At 35.0% G+C, this 24,291-nt stretch overlaps 1 protein-coding gene across 13 annotated transcripts in view; it reads right to left on the reverse strand.

Moving 5' to 3' along the window:
* KCNT2 (potassium sodium-activated channel subfamily T member 2) overlaps window positions 1-24,291 on the reverse strand; it is a 350,894-nt gene that overhangs the window by 244,406 nt on the left and 82,197 nt on the right. For all 13 annotated transcript variants that reach the window (XR_011434198.1, XR_011434197.1, XR_011434196.1 and 10 more), the window contains exons 2-5: window positions 19,366-19,445; window positions 16,494-16,593; window positions 7,352-7,400; window positions 4,833-4,892 (exon numbers count right to left, since the gene is read on the reverse strand). Coding sequence is in view for 8 of the 13 variants with exons in the window: in XM_070255832.1 (XP_070111933.1) it covers window positions 4,833-4,892; window positions 7,352-7,400; window positions 16,494-16,593; window positions 19,366-19,445 (289 nt within the window). In the remaining 5 variants the exon portion in view is untranslated. The remainder of the gene's footprint in view (window positions 1-4,832; window positions 4,893-7,351; window positions 7,401-16,493; window positions 16,594-19,365; window positions 19,446-24,291) is intronic.

Raw genomic sequence — 24,291 nt, forward strand, 5'->3', positions numbered from 1 at the left:
TTATTGACAGAATTCAGTAAAATATAAATAAACCTTAATCCAACTATCTACAACATTTGGTATGAACGTAACTTTCCTTAACCAATAAAAATGCAGGAAAACAGGTGATTTTCTAAAGTGTATCAGGCTTTTATGTTATCATAAAGGAAAGCGGCAGTTTGGAACTATAATCCAGGCAACTCTAAAAAGCACTTTAAAAATCATAAGACTTATGGTAATTTAGTTACTCTTAGCCCAGGTTGGACCAAGAGACTTTTGAAAGACAGTTTCTTCTTCAATATTAAGAATATATTTAAAATACTTAACGAAAAAGTCTGATAACTTATCTTCTTTCAATGAATTTAAAATAGTGCAGCAACCCTGCGGCAGTCGTATTTTGTACATCCAAATGTAAACTCCACAATGTTTAGAGTGACCATTTCCATGGGTTAGTAAGCAGAATCACCACTATCTAGGAGTATCGAGGAGTCCTAGCTCCAGATTCTTCATTCTTTTCCAGAAATAAGCCCATCATGGTACTAAAATTTCAAAATCGTTGCTTCTTATAAAGTGATTACAGGAAAAAAATCGTAAATTTAGCAAAAACTTTCTAGGTATGTTGAATTTTTGTCTGCAGAGGTTTGGGAACTATGCTGGGGCTTGTTTTATCTCCTTTTGATTTAATGAATGTGTGTGTATAGATAGAGTTCTATTTTGAAAGCAGTTGATAAAGACATAGAGGGTATTTACGGTGACAGAAGAATAAGAACTTTGCTGTTGGGTGAATCACGTGGTTGTTTTGCCAAGCAGCTATCGACATGAATAGAATGATGGTTTAAGTACAGACCTGCACTTCTGTATGATAGAAGATAAAGTAAGTTGATATCAGGGATTTTTAATCATTATGTGCTAACCTCAACATATACTTTAAAGAGTTTTTGCTTTTATTGCTTTTACTCATCAGTCTTTGTTTTTCAAAACCTGTAGTCTCCATGATAATTTAAACTGTTTTAATTGTTAAGGATTAAGTCATGCTAATTTTAGATTATCTAATTTCAAGAATTATAAAGTGCTTACAGAATATTATTATTATTGTTATTTTTTGAGGAAGATTAGCCCTGAACTAACAACTGATACCAATCCTCCTCTTTTTGCTGAGGAAGACTGGCCCTGAGCTGACACCCATGCCCATGTTCCTCTACTTTATATGTGGGATGCCTACCACAGCATGGCTTGCCAAGCGGTGCCATGTCCACACTTGGGATTCGAACTGGGAACCCTGGGCTGCCAAAGCGGAACATGTGCACTTAACCACTGCGCAATCAGGACAGCCCCCAGAATATTATATTAAATTCATTTTTAAATATTGAATATATACAGATATTGTATATGTATACATTATCTGTATATATAAATACACACATATGTAAACAAATAGGAAAGTGTATGCTGATCTGCTGTTAATATTGATATTTCAGAACTAAAAGTATCAAAGAACAGTATTAGGGATGGATACAGTTGCTAATGCAATATCCGTTTCTGTGTACCTGACTATAATGTTTCCTAAAATTCTAACTTGAGAGGAGGAGCTCACTTGAAGTTCTGCTCTCCAAACTTGCCTGACTTATAGGCTATAAATAGTTACCAATTACATAATTTATTCATTCCAAAACATCTGTCGAACAGTCTATTGAAGGAGTCAAAAGAGTTCATGAGTTTGACTGAATTTATGAGAGGAAAAAGGTGATAAACAACAACCCATCTTTCCAATATCACATAACTCTTTTTTATCCTTTCATTCCTTTGTAACACACAAGATTCAACCACCATCTACTTTTCCTTCATCAAATCCACTAATGTTCATGAAGGTCAGAATGGAAATAATATATATCATCCTGCTCTGCCTAGAAGGCCTTATAATGCTTTGCTCTCATTTTATAAATGGAAGGAAGTAATTAATTACAAATGTCAGCATCATAGGATTACAATGGAAAATTATCTTGAATCTGCTTGGTGTTTTTTAATGACTTTTTAAATCAGGGTTAAGAGTTCTATTAGCAAAGCACAAAGTTAATTTCATATTACTTTTTAGTTAGAATTTGGAGCAAATACATTCACAAATGCAGATTAATATTTTGGCGAGCTTATATATCTGCACACACTCTTGTACTAGTAAAAGAGATTTAATTAATTTACCAAAAACACCCACATGATTAATTTTTTAGCATGTCGCTTTTTGTATACCTCATTCAACATTCATCGCATACTTGAATACTAAGAAACTTAAAGGATAAAATCTTGGATATTAATTTACTTGATTTTTATTTTGTTCTTCTAGATAACCAAAATCCAGATTTCTCAATCAGTACATGTTTATAGAGCACCTATTTTGACAAGGAGATATACTGATAAACCAGTAAAAAATCCTTCCTCAACATCCTGGTCAATACTGCTCATCACTGAGCTAGTGCTTGCCAGGTTATTTAGGGATGAGGGACCACCTGTGTGTAAGCTCTTTCAGCTTGCCTTTGCTGCCTTCAAAATAGCCTCTCAAGTCCCACGTTCCACCTTCTGTGCTCTCACAAAAGAATGGAATGTTATCAAAGCTGATCAACAGACCTCAGGTTTCTATTCCCACTTATTTTCACTTTTTAGAAACTTTGCTTCATTCATCATCTTTTCTTGTCCTCTCTACAACCTTTAAATGATGCACATTTTTTCCATTGTTAGGCAATCTTCCCTGCCTCATTCTACTACTTCTGGCGAGCCCCTGCAAAAATCAACATTCTTCACTTAAAACTGACTTTCAATTGTATTCTTAAAGGCGAATAGCAAAAGATCTCCTAAACTGTAAACTCAGTGGCCTTTTCTCAAGCTTCTGACTAAACCTGCCATAGGTGACATGCCATCATGTAACACTCTTCTGCTTTAGACATTTCTAACATTCTATTTTTTTCTCATAAATATTTAATCAACCCATTTATATGTTCCGCAAAGCCCTCATTCTTTTCTTTCTGCACTTTCTAATTCATCAATCTCACCTTATTTGATACTGGAATTATTTTCTTTAGATGGAGTTAATAGAGAATTAAAAAATTTAAAAAATGAAGCCAGAGGGAAACAGTGAAAGAGTTTGTAAGGACTTCTTGCTCTAAATTTAGAATTAAAAAGTAGTCTAAGAAATATCTTCAAAAACCTATGTTTTAAAAAGTGAGACAGAAATTTATATGTTAGATAAGAGTTTCCCAAAACATAACCTTGAGTACACTTGTTGATATAGTACATGCAGAAACTGTGACCTGAGCATTAGTGAGGAATATGACAACCATTCCGATGACCTTCTACCCTTCTTGTCTATTTCTCTGTCTTCTCTGATGGCTCTATTCTTCTTCCAACAACCACAATAGAAGCATCTCCATCAACATGAGCTTTAGCTTCTCCCTTGGTTATTATCCCTTACTCGATGGACTTGCGCACATCCTTATCCATCTCTGACAATGCCTGACAAATCCTAATAAACCTCTCTCTTCTGCAAGTCCCAGATCCTTATTTTCAATTGCCTGTAAGTCATGCCCACCTGTTTGTCCATAAACTCCTCAAATTCATCATTTCCAAAACCATTTCCATTATTTCATCTATGACGACTCCCAGCTGAATATTTTTTCTTGATGTAATTTTTCTTAGTTTTACTGCCAGTTTCCCAGTCATTTGGATTTAGAAAATCTTAAAATGATATTTTGATTTTTCCTTTTCCTCACCTATGCCGACCAATCAGTTGATTTCTTTAGATTCTACCTTCTTAATTTATCTTGCCACAAATCCGTCTATTCCTTGCACCCAGCCAAAAACTCACTCCCAGTTTTCCTTTCATGCTATGATCGTGTCTGAACTGAGCACATGGCCTCAGTGTGATCTCTCTTTGTCCTGTGCTGCACAGATGTTATAAATACTCCTAAAACTTAATTACAATTATAGGACTCTCACGTTGACCATCCTCTGTTAACTTCCCACTCCTTGTTGTTAGACAAGGCCTTCACAACACTGTCCCAAACATTTTCCACCAATTTATCCCAAATACCCTATATTCTGCCCAAACGTCGCTATTTATTATTCTTCTAATTCTATATTCACATGCATCCTTTTATGCCTTTGCTCATTCTGTCAATCCCTATTGTCCTGTCTTTTCATCTTTCCTTGGTGAAACCACTGATTCCAGGACTCTCTTTAAATCAGTCAAGCATTTTCTTTTCATCCTTAATATGACCTTTCTCTATGAACCCCCATAGGACTTTATTTGCACTTCGCTGGAAGCACCTATTATCCCATCTTGTATTATTATTATCTGTGTAATTCACTCCTACCTAAATCCCTTTCTAGATTATAAACTTATTGGGAAAAGAACAATGCACAGTGAGGAGCTTTTCCTCAAATAGGAGTTCAATAAATATTTGTTAAAGTGTGCTAGCCAAATAAAGCTTCACCAAAAATTAAGAGAATTCATTAAAATAATTCCTAACAGAGATGTTTTTCCTCCCTCAGTGTTTTGTGTACAGATCAGGGAAAGAGGTTGAGAACAATAAAAAGCCAGACAAGTACATTTGCTTGCTTCCTATAAGCATTCATAGAAGGAGTAAAATAACCCATAAGAATTAGTGAAATATTTTTAAGCCACCAAGGAAAACTTTACTACATTGCTACACTTTTATATCACATACTAGAGAGATCCAAAATAATTAAAGTAGTTTAAGAAGAACTTGTTATATCCCCAGAGTATGAACTATAAATAGAGGAATACTGGGTAAATGCTAGCATTGTGTTCTACCAGCAGAAAACTTCTAATTAAAATAACTTACCTTATAACTGAGATAACCAAGTAGTATTGTTTCAAATAGACTTATCAATGCCACTGAAACCTAAAATATAAATTGCACCTTAATGAGAAAATGCAATGAAACCAAAATATCTATTCATGATTATAATACTATTAACTTTATAAATATGTGCATAATATGTGTATATATGTCTCTATATATTTGTATGGTATATATATATATATGACATATGATATAGGAGGCATTGTGTGGCACTTTAACTTCTATATACAGATGGCAGGCTGCAGGCTATCTCTAGCATTACAGCTTAGATTTATAATTTCCAATACTCCTTAATATATCTTTTTAAATTTAATATCTCAAATGTAAATGTGGGTTTGGAATAGTCAGACTGGCTGGAGTTTGCTCGATATGTAAAGAATAGGTCCTTGCGTATGTGGGCTCCTAACACACACAATCACACACAAATGCGCCGCCCCATGTAATGCCCTCTTCCAGCACCACCACGACCATCTCCAGTACATCCGCAAAAACAGCAGTTCCTTTCAGAAAATAAAAGAACACAAGCTTCCAGTTGAATGATACGTTCTATCCTATGCCCCACCTCAAACAAAACCCAACAGCAAAATCCTAGAACACTAAACCAAACAGTCTGCGCGAGCACTTCAAGATACTTTCAGACTATATGAGAATGACCTGCACAACCCACTCCCCTTTTGCAGCTGAAAGTGCTAGTCCTGCGTCCTCCTAGACAAGCTCCACCTTTCTCTATATTCTCTACCATATATTCAACTTCCACTGCTGAGCTACCAAAAACCCGTGACTGCAACAGAAAAAGTAACCAGGAAAGATGTCCAAATTATTATGTGTTAAATACTCTATGCACTTTAGGACAGAGGAAGAGAGAATAAGGTACCACAAACAAGAAATGACTCAGATAATCAATGTATTTGTTTATAGATGTTTGAGGTTTAAGACAATCTGCATTAGAAAGCAGATACTCTGGAGTCTCAAATTTTGACTCCTGTAGACTGAAAACTTTGATTTAAGTGAATATCCAAACATAAGGACAATCAAAAATATATGAGTGCATGGGAATAAAAGTCAACCATGTTCAGAAGTGCATACAATAGCCAGGCATTGTTACGATAGAAAACTCACGCCACTTAGATTTTCTCCACAAGTACCCTGTATCATAATCATCCATGCTTTTTTCTATACGTACAATATGTTAAGTGATCACCAGAACATTTTTAGCTTGGATTACTCAAAATTCTATTTCAAAATAAGGATTATTATTATTTTAAAATATCGCTATTAGATAAAAGGAATTTGAATAGATTAAAATATATTTCAAGGCCATATGTGACTATTCATAAACATATTAACTAACTTTAAATGTGCACCTCACTGAAGGATAATATAAGAATCTAGCTAGAGGTTCACTGCATTTTTAGTGAGTACTTCAATATTTGAAAAGTGTATTTGTAAATTAATGACATTGCAATGAAAGTCAATGGGAAACAACAAAATACAACTTGACTTCAACAAAATATGAAATATCCAGACATAGTAAAAACTTGATTTCATAGTTATGATTGCAATGCTTACATAATTGAAATAATTCATTATTACATATGAAATGTACAGACTTCACAGTCATCATGACGTTAAAAGACAAACCAAACATTTTTAAGGATTTTAAGGGTTGTTTATTAACAGTAAGTCTCAGAGTTTTTCCACTTCTTCTAGACTTAACTGTCTTCCAATCTCTAAATTTTGTTTTATGTTAGTAACTCTATGCTTTGAATAATTTTCACTTTTGAAAAATAACAAAAAATAAAAAGTATCTGTAGGAAGGAGACAGGAGTAGCGTGGATGAGAACTTGTAAAAAGTTTGCTGGGCATGAAATTCAATAGAAAAAGGAACAAGAAATGACACAGAGCACTCTAGGGACCTCAATAATGTAATTCAGACATGTTTTTCTCCTTTTCTTACTCTTTCTTCAGGACTCCTTTTATGCCAGGGCCTGCTTTTTGTTTTATTTACAAAATTATCTGCTTAGGGACCCAACTCTTGCTGTTGGTGATATGAGCCTCTCATTCATCAGTTTACTCATTTAACAATTGCTTATTGAGATTCCACCATGTTCCAGACACTGAGGATAGAAGGTAGAAAAGCAAACATGGTTCAACATGGTTATGGGTTTTGATTCACTTTTCAAGGATTATGTAACAGGAATATCTAAAGTAGTTTGGGGAATTTGTGGCTCCTTAAAACATTGGTTTTATTTTGGTTTTCTCCACACTCTCAAAATCTTATATCTAATCCTGATTATGAAGAAATTCTCAAAAGATGGAATGTAGGGTTCAGGCAAACATGGATAAAGGAATAAAAATGTTAGTCTAAGATGAGCACCAAGATTAATTAAGCAATAAAACAAATTCACTTTTAATATCAATAGTTTTCTTTCCAATTGTATTTCTCTGTGAAATATAATAAATCCAGAAATATAGGGATAAACAAAATTGTACATAACCTGTAAGCCCCATAAAGGTAGACTTCTGTTCACCCAAAAGATATGAGACCTGTGAAAAGAAGGATAAGATGTTAGTTTTAAAAAATGTGATGAAAAATGCATTCATTTAAAAATTTCAATTGAAAAGGGAAATACTTAAATAGTGCCAGCATAAAAAGACAATAAAATATCAAAATTAAAATTAGGAAACTATATACTGTTTCAGTTTTCTTTTAGATAATATTCATTTCTGTTCCAGGAAAAACCCCTTTTAATTTCGTTTTTGGTCTCATGTTAATAATAAAAAAGATAATGGGCCCTTATTTAAAGAGTGATTAAGGGGGCCAGCCCAGTAGCGCAGCAGTTAAATTCATGTGCTCCACTTTGGTGACCCCGGGGTTCACCAGTTCGGATCCTGGGGGCAGACCCACGCACTGCTTATCAAGCCATGCTGTGGCAGGTGTCCCACATATAAAGCAGAGGAAGAAGTGTACGGATGTTAGCTCAGGGCTAATCTTCCTCAGCAAAAAGAGGAGGATTGGTGACAGATGTTAGCTCAGGGTTAATCTTCCTCAGAAACAAACAAACAAACAAAACAGAAAACCAAAAAAAACAATAAAGAGTGATTACAGAAGGATGAGAAAACCTCAACCTTTTTACCAGTCAACTCTCCATTGAAAAGTCTTCTGTAAACTCTAAGACTTTGTTATTTTTAAAGCTGTCAATATTTTGGCAATACAAATTGAACAGTATAAATGATCAGAATAAAATCGGTAACAGATTATAGAGCACATTAATATTTTGGATTTGGATTTTTATAAAATGTTTAACATTCCACCAAAAAAACCCGGTGATTGAGGTTAGCATAGAACATTATGCAGGACAAGGAGCGACTGTCCTTAAATATCTCTTAAAAATCTTGTCATCTCTAATGTTAAAAACTGTTTATACTCTGCAAGAACACCATACGCTTCTAATGTCCTGCTACTTATAATTTTTCACTATTTATACCCTACCCGCCTTATCTACCTCATTTACTGTAAAGTTGATTCAAACAGGGTCATTCACAGCAATATACTCTACTTGGGAAAAGATGAAAACAGTCATATTATGCTGCCAAAAAATGCAAATAAAAAACTCAAAACAGAACAAAGCCTACTCACTCTTTATAGTTATAAATATTAGAGAAGCCCCATTATTAACTGTATTTTAAAATCTTTATGTCATTTTCTTTTGGGGAATATGTTAAAAAATAATGAAGAGCAATAAACTCTTTAAAACTCCTGTTTTAAAAAGATTTACAAAACTTTAAAAGATTAATCAAAGAGACTACCTAGTATATTCAACTGAAGTACTCTAACTCCAGAATGTTCCATCTACCTGAGTAAATGACATCTTCAATTGCTCCAAACCGAACCTGCGATCTTCCTCCTAAAAACCGATCCTCTCAGTTTTTCACATCTCAGAAAATGGCACCAAATTCCACTATATGTGTTTACCCAAAAATTTAGATATCATCTTAATACGCTTTCCTCTCTTCTATTTGTAAATACGTAATACGTTAATCACCAAATCTTTTCGATTTTTCCCACCAAATAAGTGAAGAATTTATCTACCTCTCTTCATCTCCACTACCACAACCACCTTAATATAAACTACAATTTTTTGCAACTGGACTCTTGCAAAAGCCTACCGACAGGGACCCAAAACCTCCTTTTGCCTTCTACATTTTTTCTCCAAATTACAGCTACCCTGATTCTTTTTAAATGCATTTTGATCACACTGCCCCACTGTGTATGGGCATTGCACTTTTATTAAGGTAAAGACTAAAACTCTTAAAACGGCATTCTTATCCAACTGTCACATGATCCTTCCATCACAGCCCTTTTCACATATGAGTCTTCCCTCATCTTAGACCTCTCAGCTCAACCCCCTCTCACGGAAACCTTCTCCGAGGCTTCCACTTGATCAATGCAGTCAACTCATTTCAGGCAGTGTTAGTCACCAAACCTCCCCTGCCACTCACCTCGGTTGTAACTTTATATTTATTTATAAATGTATATCTTTTTAGATGTCTCCTCACTAAACTGTGTGCTCCATAAGAGGAAAGAGTATGTCTATTTTATTGACCGTTGTAAAAATAATGTTGTTCTGAGTACATGCAGATAGTAGGCTAGGCATTCAATAGAAACAAATGGATGGGGCCAGTAAAATCAAAACTATGGCTGATGAGATCAGTCACATCGTCCTTTCCAAAACACATCTCTTATATTCTCAGTGACATTTGAGAAATCAGACCAAAATGAGGTATGTATGAGTAAAGAGATACATTGTTTTTGTAGATAGGACATAGATACATAGTTTTTGTAGATAGGAAAATGATATGCTACAAAAACTGCTAAGTAGTTAAGTAGGCAGCAATATACAGAAAATTAAAAAATAAATTGCTAAACAGACATCTGTGAGCATTTTCATAAGGAAATTGGTAATTAACATGGATTTACTAAAAGCTAGTACACCAAACCAACAGCATTTTCTTTGGTCAGGGATGTTTTCATAGGTCTTGAAATATCAGAGTATTTAAATTTAAATATGACTTTAAAGAAAGGATTTTTTTGGACATGACTATGTCGTGTGGAATAGGTTTCATAATCTGTAAAAAGTATTTCTACAAATCTCTCACATATAAATTTCAATGCAAAGCGAGATCTCCACTGGAAAGTTGTCTCTTTTGCCCGTTTACTAAGCACTAAAGTGGATAAATACATAGAAGGAAAATGTACAAACTCTAGTGAAAAGCTAATGTCCAACCTCTCCTTCATAAAATGGATTTATCATGAAAAAAGAATATGAGATCTGATCTACACATTTCTAGAAAATGTCCAAAACAAATGAGGAATGAAACTGGAACTGACAGCCAGACCATAATTCTAAATGAAACTTCAATCCCATTGACAAAAAAACACTAGGAAGAAAAAACCCCGGACACGAATATTTATTGCCATGTCAGTTATAGCAGGAGAGTAATTGGAATCTACCTGAATATCCAAGAAGAAGAGAAACAAAGTAGCCTTATGATCATTAACAACAGCAAAAATGCCATAAATGAGAAAAAGATCATTGATATAAATGATGTATATACTATTGTCCTAACTATATCAGTATAAGTGTGTTATATGTCAGTGTGCATATGTAGAGAATTTACAAAAGATTGGTAGTCAAAATACTAAAAGCGCTTATTTATACGTGTCGGGATTTTAGGTACTTTTTACTTCCTTTGCTCTTGCCATATTTATTTATATTGCATTAATTATGAATCATTGATCAAATAATAAAAAATAAATTTCACTTTTTGAAATTTAAAAAAATTAAAAAACAAGAGAAAACATAAAAGCAAAATTGATACCATTCTGAAATATTTATATTATTAAAATTAATAAAATAAAATTATGAAATGCATACTGTTCTGAATTAAACTAGGCCTATAGATAAAATTCGTGCTTGAAGCATCATTGTGAGAACCGGAAGAGTCATGTCAAACAATGGAAATAGTGGCAGAAGTTAAATAGAGGACGTCCGTGATGCGTAGCCTCAGTCACTTTTCACAGCTTACTTATGGCTCCTGGTAAAGGCGAGAAGAGAGCTGCTGTTGATGTCAGATCAACTTCGGCAGCTGAGGGGGACCTCAGGGGGTGAATACATTAACCAGAAGAATAGAGCAGTTGGTAAACACATGAAAGTAATAGGGTCAACATGTGGGGCATAATGCATAGGAAGGACCTGTGGGTCACAAACTCAAGAGGAACTCAGACTGATAGCTCCCCAAAGAAAAAACATGAATGTAAGGTTGTATTTCATTAATGAAAGTATAGTATCCTAAACCAGGGAGGACCATTATAAAACTCTCCTAACCATAACAAATACCAAGAACTGAGCTGTAAGTATGGCACTAGTACCACGTTTCAAAGACATACCAAATTTAATATGTGTCCAAAACCAATTTAGTTTTCAGTCCAAAACTGACACCGAAGCATAGTAGAACCTTGACAATACGTTAGGGAGACTTTTCAATAACGGAAGTTTTCCAAAGCACTGCATGGACTTCATACCAGGTTAGACAACCACCTGTCAGTGTGTTGTGGAAAGGACTAAACACTGACTCTTTGAGAGAACGGACATTAACGGACATGTCTTTCCAACAGACACACACTGGCTAAGATAGAAGTGGCTTTCTATCTATGAACGTGCCTTCTTCCCCTTCCGTAGTGTAAAGGTGAGGGCAAAAAGCCACTCTTCAGCCAAAGGCTACACTTCTCAGCCTTTGTGTCAGGGTGTGATCATCTGACTGATCCTCACATGAGTTCTAAGTATGAAATACGAGTACATGATGCTTGTCATATGTTGGCCAAGAATTTTAAACAGTGTATGTGCCTTCTCTAGGCTCTCCTTGCCTTTCTGGAAGCTCATTGCAAAGGGTTCTTAGGTCTTAGGACAGCACATAGTCACAAAATGAAAGTGGCTTATATGTATAATATTGTACTTAAAATATTGTCTGTATATATTGTATTCTATAATATGTGTGTGTGTGTGTCTGTGAACCACTCTATGGAGAAAAGGTCTACACTGACTAGGAACACCAACATTAGACTCCAGGAACCAAAAAGATTCTTTAGAATTTTTGAGATTATGTGTTAGAGTACTTGATGCTGCTTTAATCTTACTGTAACCAATACATGTGAGAGAAAAGGTCTATATTATGCTATTCATTCCTATTGGTCATGAAATACTTAAAAGATATTGTCAAAATTTTATTTCTTCTTATAAAGAAGAAATAATCTTTAAAATCTGAATGTCACCTGAACACACCTTAAAGAAGAAATAATCTTTAAAATCTGAATGTCACCTGAACACACTCCTTGCTATATTAGGCACTGATTTTAAATGCAAATCCAAATTCCATGAAATATAAGCACATTCATGTGCTTCTTACCTTTGTCTCTATCACTTGATGTTAAAAACTAATAATTACTTCAACAGCTTCTAGAGTGGAAAGGATGCCTGAGTTTTGACACACAGTGCAGAACTCTAAGCACCAGTAGGCAATGAGTCAATGCTGATGGCCCATCTCTCAATGAAAGTCACAAACTACGTGCTGGAGGTGTTTCCTGTGCTGATGCCTTTAAATCATTTACTGTAAAGTGTGTGTACATCAGAGTTTGTCGTGTGCACAGTTTCATACATTAACAGTAAAATTCTTTGCATATCCTTTAGCTTGTCCATACTTGCAACATTTTCCAATCAGTGTTAACTCCTGGAAGGGACTTAAAATAAAGCAAAGCCACACAAAATATCTGCAGCTTTATTATGCCAGGAGCTCTAATTAAATAAATCTCTTTGCTGAATTAGCCCTCATTATTTTACAAGATACCCTGTGCCCATAAAGGCCACTTCTGGTTTTCATTAAACAATACCGCATTGACAATGGGAACTAAACAGAACATTGTATTCAAAATGGAGCCATGAGCTATTTTGTTATGTTTTTTAATTGCAGTAATCTGATTTTTCAAATGTATAGCCTCCATAATTATGGCTGAATATTCTTAGTAATACGGCATAGAAGTTAATTGTAGGAAACTTTGTCCATCTTAACGTTTTCAAATAATATAATTCCACTCTGCTGTCACCAGGCAATGCCCTTTTACCCTAGAAGGATTCCTTCATGCTTCATTTTCTGATTTTCAAGCCTCTCTAATGTACACTTTAATTATAAATTACCAAGTTTTAAAAACAATTCTGGAATGTTTTTAGAAGGATTTTTAATGTGAACCATTTTTAATAACACATAGAGAAATATAATATACACTGACATCTCTAGGCAGTGGTCTTGAATCATCTAGATTGCGTAAAATTATTAATAAAACTGTTGAGTATAATTCCATCAATTCAGCAACATTCACTGACCCACAAAGTCCTACGCCAAGTATGGGAGCAACAGAGACAAATACAATATGGTCCTTGCCCTCAGTGAGCATATAGAGAGAACAGAGAAGTACATAATAAAACCAATGGCAATATGCTAAATTCAGAAGTATTCAAGGCATGATCAGAAAGTCCCCAAAAGTCACTCCTAATCCAGAGTGGAATTGGGCAATAGGTCATGATGTCAGGTAAGAATTTCAGATTAAGTTTCATCCAAGAAATTGTTATCCTGAAGGACTAGGAGTCCTGGAGCAGGTTAGAAAAGAGTGGGTAGTGGGGGCCAGGACTGGAAACAGGGGTCCAGGGAGAGGGAGCAAAACGGTCATTGGCCTGGAGACGATGGAGAGCAGAGTTTGTAAGTTGCTTCCAGTAGGTCAGCATGGCTGGAGTAGCAGATCGGTGAGGTGAGGTAAGCAAGATCAGATTATAAAAGATCCTCATTTACTCATTTAGTCACTCACTCACTTAAAAAATAACTACTGAGCACCGAATTTGTGTCAGGCTCTGAGGATACAAACAATGCCCTCATGGAATATCCATTGCAATCCATACGAAATACACAGAAAACAAACAAGTAAAAGATGTACAATATATAAAAGAGAGAAAGGCAATGGAGAAAAATGAAAAGGAAGAAGAAAAAAATTATTCAAGGGAGTCTTGTGAGGAGATTACAATTTGAACAGGATGTTTAGGTAAGGCTTCACTGAAAATATGATTTTGAGTAAAGATCTGAGGAAGTGTCCCTATGCTTTTTAGTGGCAGAGAATTACAGACAGAAGGACCAGCGGGTGTGAACGCCCTGAGCCTGCAGTGTGTCTGGAATGATCTAGGAATAGAGAAGAGGCCAATGTGGCAGGAGCAAAATGGTGGGGGATGAGTAGTAGGAGGTGACATTACAGGGAAAATATGTGTTCTTACAGGCCATGGCAGGCACTTTGGCATTCAGAGCACAGCCATGTCAAGATCCAACTTATATTCTCAAGAAATACTGGCTGCTACAGTAAGAATAGACCAAAGGGGAGCAAAGGTACAACTAGGAGGACTAATTAGGAGGCCTTTGCAGTAATACAGGTGAAAGAAGGTGGCTTGTGCCAGGGTGGTGGCATTGAGAAGCATCTACACACTGGATATTTCTTGAAGGTAGAAATAACAGGATTTTCTTAGGGCTTTGCATATGCTGCAGAGTGTGAGACAAGAGAGAAGTCAAGAATGACTCCAAAGCATTTGGCCTGAGAAACTGTTAGGATGGAGTTCCTATCAGCTGAAACGTGGAAGGCTAGGAGTGGAGCAGGGTTTGGAGGAAGGATGGAGCTGTCACTCATTGAGATGTGGGAGATCACAGAAGCAGCCCATGGGAACATGGCAAGTTTGAAATGCCTATTAGACATCCAAGTAGAGAAGCTGAACACACAGTAAGAATTTGGGGCAATGGAAAAGTGCTGGCATCCTGTGGTCAATGAGGTAGGGATAAAAGACACAAAAAGATTAGTGCTGAGGGAGTCAAAGAAGAGGGCAAATATGAGAAAACTTCAGCTTCTTTATATGGAAAGTAGGTACAACAAGATTAAATATATATTGAAGGAAATCATATACATAAAACCCAATGCCAGAAAATAGCAAGAACTCCAAAATATACCACCTTTCCACAAGCTGAAAATTCCCTGAGAGTAGTTAAATATTCCTTTTCATGGCTATATCTTCAGTTACAGCGATATGAATACATGGTAAATAGTCAATAAACATATAGTGAAATATCCATAATTATATTTCATTAAATAAATTATAAAGAATTATCTCATAAATTATTACACAATAAAATTTAGCTTGTTAATCTTTAACTTATTTCTGAACTGTTTAATAAATATGTAATCATTTTCACTATCTAAATAAGCTGAAGAAGAACCAATTCATTTAAAAGCATACTATGCCCTCATTTTCCATTTTACCATAATCTTTTTTTATTTTTTCATTTTCTTAGGGCAAACTCTACATGAAAAAATAATTGTATAGAAGTTAGCCATCAAATTTGTTTTCTGCTTTGAAAATTATTTTAAATTTAGTAGACTGGACAGGGACCCAAGGTGGTGGTGAGATAAAGATTATCCATGCCATTATACACCCAGGCCCCTTCCTGATTGCTTCTCGCAAAAGATGATGCCTAAAAAGGAAAGTCCAGGGGCCGGCCCGGTGGCGCAGCGGTTAAGTTCGCACGTTCCGCTTCTCGGCGGCCCGGGGTTCGCTGGTTCGGATCCCGGGTGCGGACATGGCACTGCTTGGCAGCCATGCTGTGGTAGGCGTCCCACGTATAAACTAGAGGAAGATGGGCACGGATGTTAGCTCAGAGCCAGGCTTCCTCAGCAAAAAGAGGAGGACTGGCAGTAGTTAGCTGAGGGCTAATCTTCCTCCAAAAACAAAAAAGAAGGAAAGTCCACAAAAGAATATAAATGCAATTTAATAAAAGTAATATGATAATGAATGGAAAAAGAAGTTAAAATAAATCAATGTCATTTAACTCAAATAAGATAAAGAACCATACAAGCAAAATCTGAGACTTGAGATAGTCATGCATTCCAATAAATGCTGGAGTGTTTCTCAGAGTAACAACTAGATTCGTTGTTTTGTTTTTTTAGATTCCACACATAAGTGAGATCATATGCTATTTCTCTTTTTTATGTCTGACATTTCACTCAGCATAATGTCCTCAAGAAACCTTAAAAAAAAGTAACAACTAGACTATAACTGAAAACGTTTATAAAGCTGGTATAATAATATTATTATTAACAGTGATAACAATAATTAATACTATCGCTAATATTAACAGTAGAGTGAACTTTTGGGAGTATTTGTAAGCCAAGAAAAGAAAAGTATTTGGGCCTTTAAAGAGATTGACCCATATTAAGCAATTACTTAGGTACTTTGATTAGCAATAAAAATTTTATGGGTAAGTGTCCAGTATTATCATTATACTAGTAATAAACAATAGATAACAATAAAATAAGGGATGTTTAAAAAGAACTTACAAGGATTATATTCACACATTAACTGAAAGCTGGATCAATTTAATTGTGACAAACACCTGAAACGTCCCTGAGAAAAATGCATTCTATATAACATCCTTTAAAACTATAATAGAATTCAAAGAAATCAAAAGAATATTGTTGAAGGTCAGACAAAGATACCTTACCATTCATTTCCTTGTGAAGGGTTTTCGAGAAGCACTCGGATTATGTATAATAAACAGCTTAATAATTTTAGAGAAAAATTGAACAGACGTATTCTTAGACCTTTAAACAAACAACAAAAATTTGATTTTCATTTGAACTTAGTTCTCAAAAGACTAGAAAGAATTGTCAAAAATATCAACTTTAAACTTTAAGTTCACCACTTACATTGTATTTACAAACTACAACACCATAATCACCTAAACTCTCTGCAGTTCTAGGTACCTGAATTTTAATTAGTTGAATATTGAAACAAAAAGGACAGAATGGGTGAACTGTCAATGACGGTGAATATTATACGCTGAGAGGAAATCTAAGTTTCAGCATTCAGAAACCACAAAAATCATGTCCAATCAAGATTACTTCCAATGCACTAAGAAGTAAGCATTTTACTTATCTATCAATTTGGGGACAGATTTTAGCTAGCTAGAAAATCTAGCTGGTTACAAATTCATGGAATAAGTTATAAATCTCGTATCTTCAGAACGCCTTGTAGATTTGATTATAGAGAAATGATAATCATGTATATAATTATATATGACGCATTTAATTAGTAATCATGTAATTATAGATAAATCAGAACAGCATATGCTGAGAAATACAGACGCACACACACATTGTTTAGTTTGAGTTAAACCTAACTTTTCACTTTACGTTAAATACCAATGAAATCTTAAAATTTTTGTGGGAATTAAGACTGCTATGTATGTTTCTTTGAAATTGTATAGGTCACAGTTATGAAGCCTGTAATACTTGATTAAAAAGAAGAGCAATTAGGGCCCAGCCCAGTGGCATAGTGGTTAATTTCGCGTGCTCCGCTTCGGTGGCCCAGGGTCCGCCGGTTCGGATCCTGGGTGCGGACACACACAACGCTCATCAAGCCATACTGTGGCGGCATCGCACATAGAAGGACTAGAAGGAATTACAATTAGAATATACAACTATGTGCTGGGGCTTTGGGAATCAAAACACAAGAGGAAGATTGGCAACAGATGTTAGCTTAAGGCCAATCTTCCAAAATAAATAAATAAATAAAATAATGAAGAGCAATTAACATTAAGCAAAACATGCTTAAAATCTGATGAATAGAAGCTTTACCTTCCCAGCAATTATCCGGTGATATCTGATTCACACATCACAAAATTTTGAGAAAGGCCTTCCTACAATTATTACTTAACAAAATCTTGAAAATAATTATTACTTAATAAAATCTGGAAATGAAATGTCTTTTTTTTTTACTCTGCTATATGTGGGTGTATTTGAGGCAACATTTCTTAAGAGTTAAAGGTTAATGCTGATTAATCATGTCATTTTTCCTAGGTTTTCTTATTAAAATCTTAGGTACATTTTATGGGTTAGGCTCTTGAGAAAGTCTTTTAAACTGTTAATGAAATTGCCCTGGTTTTATAGAACTGGTCTCCCCCAATGACAGCTTAGTTAAGGCTGGCTGCTGGAGAAGTGTTCAAATAAGGCATGTTTATTTTCTGGCCTGGAGAGATAGGATTGTTAGCATTAAAATCAAGAAAACCTTCTATTCAGATGATGTGGCTCCTTTAGGTCATATCGATCAGTGGTGCTTCCTTGCAAATTCTAAACAACCGGATTAGAGAAGCATTAATTATTATTAGCCTCAACCCTGAAGCTAACCTGACATGCAGAGTCCCTAGCCGGTGTGCCTTACATATTGAAATATCCTCTACAGTCAATATTTGGGTAACTTCTCACAACTCAAGCTTTTCTCTTTGAACCCTATAGAGGCACAACTTAATTTAGATCACCCCAAGAGGATTCAGGGGTCAAAATTCGGAAACACCAAAGTCTACACCAACCTAATATAGACCTCTCCATTGCTTGTTGACATTTTAAGCAATAATCATATGACAAACTACATATTGGCTCATTACATATAGCTTTTAAAAATACTTGGGGGGCCAGCTTGGTGGTGTAGTGGTTAAGTTCATGTGCTCTGCTTCAGTGGCCTGGGGTTCGTGGGTTCGGATCCCAGGTGCAGACTAACACACCACTGATCAAGTCATGTTGTGGTGGCATCCTACATACAAAATAGAGGAAGATTGGCCCAGACATTAGCTCAGGGACAATCTTCTTCAAGCACAAAAGAGGAACATTAGCAACAGATGTTACCTTAGGGCCAATCTTCCTTACACACACAAAAAAATACTTGGTATTATGGGGAAGTAACACGTATCATTGAAATGTCAACCTTGAATAAGCTTAGGAGGTCAATGACTATGCCAAATTCATTTCCTCTTGAAGTTCCACTGTTTCCCAACTTGTTCTGATGATAAGAATCATGAGGACGTTAAACTTTGAGCTTAGCCCTACACTTCCTGATTCAAAATCTCCAGAGAAGGATGCTAGGAAGCTGTACATTTCACAACCCCCTAGATGTTTCTCATTATTAGGCATGATTGGGAAACTCTGAACGCTTCTCCACTAAATCAGACAATTATTCCCCATTAGGGTCAGTCAGAATCACCAGAGCCTTCGCAAAGTACATTTTATGTGTCCCACATAGTTAAAATGGGGGAAACTCTTTGTTTAAATTATTTTCCTCAATGTTTCTACTAATCCAGATGGTCCACTCAGAAGTCTACTTATTGGCATGGGATATGAAGAATTAAAGGTATTCAGGAAACCTTAGCACCACCAGATGTAACATCTATAATTTTCTAAAATTTTACTGCCTGGAAGACAAGATTATTAGTTCTATTCCTCAGTATAAAAGATATTTTGCAAAACGATTGCAGAGCTGGAATCTTTTGCGGTAAATAGATGTACAAACACATAGACAGGAGAATAAAATGAATGACTTACTTGATCTCTGGTTTTTAATAAAAAATAACTTTAGTCTCTCTTTAAATGTGTTTTCGTTCATATAAAATTCAACTTGTACCCTGCAAAACAGAAAATAAAAACATAATTAATCTAAAGACTGATATATGAGAAAATAAAAAGTTATTTGATTGAATGCATTATACACTTTGAGTGAATTCCCACCACAGAAAATAAGAATTGAGTAAAATACTGCACTGTTTAGAGAGAAACAGTTAGATATAGTCAGTTTAAATATCATATGTAGTTCATTCAATGATCTGTATTAGTGGATGTAGACTGGTATGGATGATTCAAAACAACGATCATGCAGAAGTCTTTAACATGTCTTTGGAATAAGTTTGAATCAGCGTTTTCCCAATTTTTGCCCATACGATAAGAGTCAAGTGAATGCTTGAGAAATTCAGTTTGAGCAGCATCGCCTCGGATCCACCACATCAGAATCTTAAGGGACTGAGCCTGAAAATCTACTTTTAACAAGTCCTTTGCTCCACCTTGACTCTCTTTGGGACATATTATGGGACACTTTACCTTCTTATTTATTTATTTAGGCTCAAATGAAAATATATATATGGATCAGCAAAGGAGTGGTAATGGCCAGTAGAATATTAAAGTTAACACAGGTAGGTTGTAAACCAGACAAATCACTTAAAAAACTGAATATTGTATATTTAGTCCACTATAAAATAAGATCAACAGTCTGAAAAACAGTAGCATACTAATAAATCCATTTGGTTTCTCCCTAAATTCTGGCAAAGTCTCTCATGTGATAGGGCTTAATTAATATTTCAAAATACTAAGTGAAAAGAAAAATTGTGTTCAGTGAATGGTGACTTGTTAATAATTATCATTTGAAATTTTCTTAATTAAATAGTCTCAAAAATATGCATTATAAGTTAGGATTCCCAAAACAGCTAAGAAAGCATTTTAATGTTTATACAAACAACAGATTTAATTTAATTTTTCCTAACATCACAAAATTTTGATAATGTAATTCATATAAACTAGATAGTTGTTTTTCGTTTTCTTTCTGCAGGAGTACACATGGGAGATAAAAATGGACATATGAAGATGCTTATGTACTACAGAAATATTTCACTACTATATTCTACGCTGTATATATATTCAAGAAGATTCATGAATATTTTAAAGCCGTGTCTTGTGTCATAAAAGTAAAAGGGCTTTTGTTATCAATTGCAAACCAAGTTTTATCTTTTATATCTTCTAAAAGGCTTGAAAGCTCTCTAACTTTATCTCTTACCCCTAAAGAAAATATTTCCATTCATAAACATTTTTTCTTTTCTTTTCATCATATACTTATTTTCTTTCCGCATTTTTTTCACCTTATATGTAAGGTGAAATGAAGGGACAGAAATCAAGATTCTCTTTACTTGCTAACTTCTCCAGAGAGAAGCCATGAAAATCGCAATGACGTCTTCCAGCAGAACACTTCCATATGCATGCCTACGTGCATGCACACACCTCACACACATACACAAACTCACACATGCTACAAAAGTACATCCAGACACAGAATTCCACTAGTGTCTCGGAAATCTATCCTTGGATCTGTTTCCCTTGTTTATCAAATGAAAAGGCAGTTCATTTTAAATAAAGTAACTGTAATACTGATAATCAAGCTAAATTAGTTCAAATTTGCTATGGATACAAAAGCAAATTTGAGAGGACATATGGCTATTACACAAGTAATTCAGCAAAGGCCACGTAGATCTGCTTCCTAGAATTATCAAATTTATAAGAATACTAGTCCATTCTTCAGATAATAGCCTGAATTCAGTGCTGAGTATATAACAGAAGTATATTTTTTAACTAAAATCGATCATCTAAAGCCTAATACAAATAATGAGGGATCTGGGAAGTCTCTCATATGAGGACAGCTTTAAGGAACTGGAAATGTTTAGCCTAAATATGAAGAGTTAGCAATAACCGAATGGCTGTCTTTAAACACTTATGTGGCCATTATGATTAAAATGAGGTGGCTCATAATGTGATGCTCTATAGTACAGAACTAATCATAGAGAAATATGAGAATTATGAATGAGATTACCCAATTTTGAAATGGCCATCATTGTGAAGCGGAAAGCTCTCCAATACATATAAATGTGCCAAAAACTGGATAACAGCTTGCAAGCAACTGGGTTTTTTTCCTCATAGTAAAGACAATTTTGCAAGGAGTGGGGTCTCTCATTAAATGAATCCCACATTCTCTTCTAATTATAATATTACATGAAGTAAAACTCTTCATTAATCCAGAGATCTTTCTGATTCAATATTCTCACTGAGGATCATGGATGATATCAAAATACGAATTTATACAAATGCTTTTTAAAGTTAGAGCTAAAAAAGCAAACAAACAAAAAACAAGCACACCACTTTTTGATCCATGTCTTCTCTCAGGTACAGAAAAATCTCCTTTAGGCTTTCTGTTTATAATATAAAGTGGAGCTTTCTTTTATTCAATCTAATGACAACTCTAATTTATTAAGTAATTGTACTTAATAAAAAGTAAAGTGGAACTGCAATCATTACTAGATGGTATCTGCTCCAATAGACATCTTTTCACTGTTTAATGACGTTATTTTTATATTGGTCAAAAATGTTTTATTGTTTTACTTGAGTAGGTCCTACATATTCTTTGTGACATTTATTTCTTAGTATTTTATAATTTTGGTTGCTATTTTAAAAGTGCCTTGTTCTGACCTTTAACTTTTTGGTATTGTAAATGGCTACCATATTGAATTCATTTATATGTAGTGGTATTTTTTTCAGGTTTTTTTCTTGGGTTTTCTAGGATGACAATCATGTCCCCTGGAAACTGTCCCTAATATTTCTATTTACATTTCATTGTTCTTGTTTTATGATGTTGACTAGCACTTTTAAAAGGAAAATATCAACTGTGGTGTGCATTCTTAGAAGAGAATGCCTCTGTGCCTTAGCAGTAATTTTATTGTTGATTCTGGAATTGCAATAAGTATTTATATTTTACTAAAAACTTATAGTTACTAAAAATTACATCAGAGTGGATGGATGTTGATTGTTACCAACCACTTATCTTGAATCTATCAAGCTGATGGTACATTGTTGGGTTTTTTTGGACACTATTTAGTTAACTATTTTAACAGTTTTTTATTATGCAATTATTTTTTCAATTCTGGAAAAAATTGTTTTTGTAACAATAAACTATTTAGGTAATTCACTCCTGGATTCACTTTCCTATATTTTTAGGAGTTTTTCTTCTAAATTTATAACTAAGATTGACGGGCTATCATCTTTAGATTATTCTAATATCTTCTAATACGAATTGAAAAGCTCTCCAAGTTTTTCTATACTCTGGAAACATTTTGAATACTGTAGAGAAGTTTTTGGATAACCATTATCAATTTTCTCTAACAGTATCATCTGCTTCAACACTGATTTTAATGTGTGTTTTGTTTTTTTTTTCATTTTCCCCTCATTCTGTTGCTCCGGTTACTTGAACTTAGGGTAAAAATCGTGCAGGATCTTGTTAAAATGCAACTTCCTTTATTCACTCTTAAAATTCTTATTCAGTAACTTTAAGGTAAGCCTTATCATTTTAACAACACAAAAAATAATTCTGACCCAAGTTGTCAACAGTCCTTTCAAAAGCACTATTTTGCTTTTTTCAATAATGCCCTAGACTCTGTTTAGAATGCCAAACTTTTGCAGAAATTCTCCTTTAGAACTTGTAGTAGATATAGATCATTATCCAAGGAAAATTCTTCCTCTGTGTCTTCTTGGTGCTATTCTCTTCCTGCCTCCCTCTGATTTCACAATATTGGTCATGGTGTCGATGTCTGAGTTTTTATTACTATTCTCACCTCAAACAGGGCAGTATCTGCCCAGACATTCTGGTCTAAGCAGGCAAGTTCAGTGGATGCATGTCGGTTCTGCTCTCTTGCTATTTATTGCTTGGTGATTTTCCTTTGGAGAATTTACATCTGGATGGCAAGTTAACATACACAGCTCCCAGTGCAATTCCCATTTCTAAGAACTTTTCACCTGGCCTCATTTCTGTGCTTTTGTATTGTGGCATCCTCCTAAAGCCATGCTTGGTGCTCTGACTCCAGTGACTAAGGAGAAAGATTCAAGTCTCTCGATATACTTCTGCCAAGCTTCTCTTACTGTACTCTCACCCCTACCAAACTCTCAGTTGCATTTACACTTACCAGAATTACCCCTTTCAAAATGTACTACATTACTGTGTATACCCCTATTTTCTCTAAAGTCATTCTTATGTGTTGAATTATATCCTTCCAAAAGATACGTTGAAATTCTAACTCCCAGGATTTCAGAATGTGACCTTCTTTGAGATTGGGGTCATTACAGACATAACTAAATTAAGACGAGGTCATATTGGAGTAGGATGGGTCCTTAATCCTATATGACTGGTGTCTTTATACGAAGAGGGAAATTTGGACACACATAGAGGGAAGATGGCCATGTCAACACAGAGGCAGAGATAGGAGTTATCCTGCCACAAGCCAAGGAACACCTACCAGAAGCTGAAAAGACAAGGAAGGATTATCCCCCAGATGCTTAGAAGAGAGCATGGCACTACCAACAACTTGACTTCAAACTGCTATACGCCAGAGCTGTGAATCAATAAATTTCTGCTGTTTTCAAGCATTAGTTTATGATACTTTGTTATGGCAATCCTAGGAAACCAATACAATTGTTTTCTAAGACAGTGACAGCAGCACTTCTAGGTCACGTGAAGGAAGTCCATTAGAATGTAGGCTCCATGAGAGGGAGGAGCACATTGAATTCTGTTCACACTTATATCTTTAGCGTTTCACATATGGCTTGGGACCTATTAGGTGTTAAGTATTATTGGCTGAATGCCTGAATGAAGGAGTAGTGGGATCC

The sequence above is a fragment of the Equus caballus genome, chromosome 30 (assembly GCF_041296265.1).
Source record: "Equus caballus isolate H_3958 breed thoroughbred chromosome 30, TB-T2T, whole genome shotgun sequence".
NCBI lineage: Eukaryota > Metazoa > Chordata > Mammalia > Perissodactyla > Equidae > Equus > Equus caballus.